This window comes from Myotis brandtii, unplaced genomic scaffold (genome assembly GCF_000412655.1).
Source record: "Myotis brandtii unplaced genomic scaffold, ASM41265v1 scaffold357, whole genome shotgun sequence".
NCBI classification, from domain to species: Eukaryota; Metazoa; Chordata; class Mammalia; order Chiroptera; family Vespertilionidae; genus Myotis; species Myotis brandtii.
In genome coordinates this window covers 408596-410656 of record NW_005363729.1, presented here as the reverse complement: position 1 = coordinate 410656, position 2061 = coordinate 408596, and the positions used below count along the sequence as shown (strand labels likewise).

General features: G+C 64.0%; 1 protein-coding gene across 1 annotated transcript in view; it reads right to left on the bottom strand.

The window, feature by feature from the left end:
• Positions 1 to 1080: 1080 nt before the first annotated feature.
• LOC106727069 overlaps positions 1081 to 2061 on the bottom strand; it is a 2386-nt gene continuing 1405 nt past the window's right edge. The window contains exons 4-5 of the mRNA XM_014544217.1: positions 1724 to 1912; positions 1081 to 1334 (exon numbers count right to left, since the gene is read on the bottom strand). Coding sequence (XP_014399703.1) covers positions 1107 to 1334; positions 1724 to 1912 — 417 coding nt within the window. The 3' untranslated portion in view covers positions 1081 to 1106. The remainder of the gene's footprint in view (positions 1335 to 1723; positions 1913 to 2061) is intronic.

The window sequence follows — 2061 nt, the reverse complement described above, 5'->3', positions numbered from 1 at the left end:
AGCCTGCAACCAAGGTACGTGCCCTTGACGACCGAATCGAACCCGGGACTCTTTGGTCCGCAGGCCGATGCTCTATCCACTGAGCCGCACCGGCCAGGCCATTTCCCTTGTTTAAGCCTCCCTGTCTGTGGCCCTCTGTCCTGCTTGCCCAGCTGGCCAGGTGGGAGGCTGGAAGGCGAGGCCCGGTTGCCGAAGGCATTTCGCCGCCCGGCCGCCCTCAGTCTGGGGGGAGGGCTGTGACTGCAGGAATGCCCAGGGGGCACCCAGGGTGTGCCCACTGCCCGAGCAGGTGACTCTCTATTTTGACGGCTCAGCCGTGGCGGGAAGAGATTGGTCCCTGTCATCTTGGGAAATCCACGCGCAGTCCCACCCACCACGGCGTGCTGCTCGGCCCCTCGGGCACCATTCTGGCGCAGAGGCTGCTGGGATGGGCTTGGAGACGGGGGGGAGAGGAAGCTGCTTGCTCAGCCACGAACGCCTGGATCCTGAGGAGCTCCTAGTGTGCAGCCTCCAGCCCAGGCCGTCGTGGGGCCTGGCGAGGGGCGTGGCCAGCCTCCCGGGGTGACCTGGGCTCTGGGGTCAGCGGGAGCTGGACTCCAGCGTCGCCTCTCCCCAGGGTGGCGACTTTGGGAATCTCTGCTGCGGACGGGACCCTGACCTCGCCCACACTGCTGGGGGGACTCAGGGGCGTCCGGTGGCCAAGGAGACAAGGGTGTCCCCAGCGAGGAGGGTGGGTTGGGGTGGTCGGGAGCCTGCAGGCCCCTGGGGGTTCAGGGAGGGCACTTGGTCCTTAGAGTGGTTCCTCGGCCAACCTGCGCACAGTGGGGCAGCAAATGCCCATGGCAGAACCCACGGCCACCCTAGGGGTGCAGTTTCTACGCTGCCCCCGTCACGGTACGATGCCCGGGTGGTCGCATTACTGTCTGGCTCTTTTTTTTAAAATATATTTGTATTGATTTCAGAGAGGAAGGGAGAGGGAGAGAGAGAGAAACATCAGTGATGAGTGAGAATCATGGATCAACTGCTCCCTGCACGCCCCACAGTGGGGATGGAGCCCACAACCTGGGCCTGTGCCCTGACCAGGAATCAAACCTCGACCTCCTGGTTCATAGGTGGATGCTCAACCACGGACCCACGCCGGCCGGGCCATTGCCTGGCTCTTGTTGGCGATCCCGGCGCCGGTCTCTGTAAATTCTCCAACGAGGAAAGGACAGGGCCAGCGAGGGACGGATGGGTCCTGGCCTCAGGTCGTTTGGCGAGTGGGGAACCGAGAAGAGGTGGCCTGTCAGGGCCTGCGTTCCCTGGATGGAGGACCCCCAGCCCGATGTCAGCTCCTGTGGAGGGCAGAGCAGGGTGAGGGGTCCCCACTCCTCAGGCCCCCTCGGGACGAGGTCACAGCCCCGGCTGGAGTGGGCCCCCCCCAGCTGGTATACGCAGCCGGGCCGCATCCATGTGTCTTCTGCAAAGAGCGTCATAAAAGGGGCCCCGACTGGAAATCAATCCTTTAAAGCTGAAATCAATAACAATAACTGATATTAATACTGATGACCTTCTCTTTACTGCACTTTGCAGCTGGGGTGGCTGTTTTTAAGGATTAGGGGGGCTCCGCAGGGCGGTGGGGGCGGGGCCAGCAGCCCCTGCGCCTGGGGCTGAACGTGTCAGGTCTCTTCCCCCACATCCCCGAGTGCCGGGGTGAAGGGCAGGCCTGGGAAGGGTGTCGCACGGGGAACGGCCAGCGCGGCTCCCACACAGACGGGCGCCCTGGCTCGCCTGCCTCCCTTTCTTGGGTCTGAGTTTGGTTTCCTCGGAAGCTTCTGGAAGGTCTAGCACAGCGCCCTGCAGAGAGGACGTCGCATGCGCAGCAACAGCGTTGTGGTGCTGGCCAGTCTCCTCCAGCCACACGGGCCCTGAGCTGTGGGTGAGGCGGGGCCAGGTTAGGGTGCAGAGGGAGCGGGCACCCCACTTCCCAAGCCTCGGGGCTCACTGTCCACTGAGCGGGCAGGAGGCCTGGGTTCCGGATGAGGTGCCATCCCCATCTCTGGGCCCCCTCGTCCCCATCTG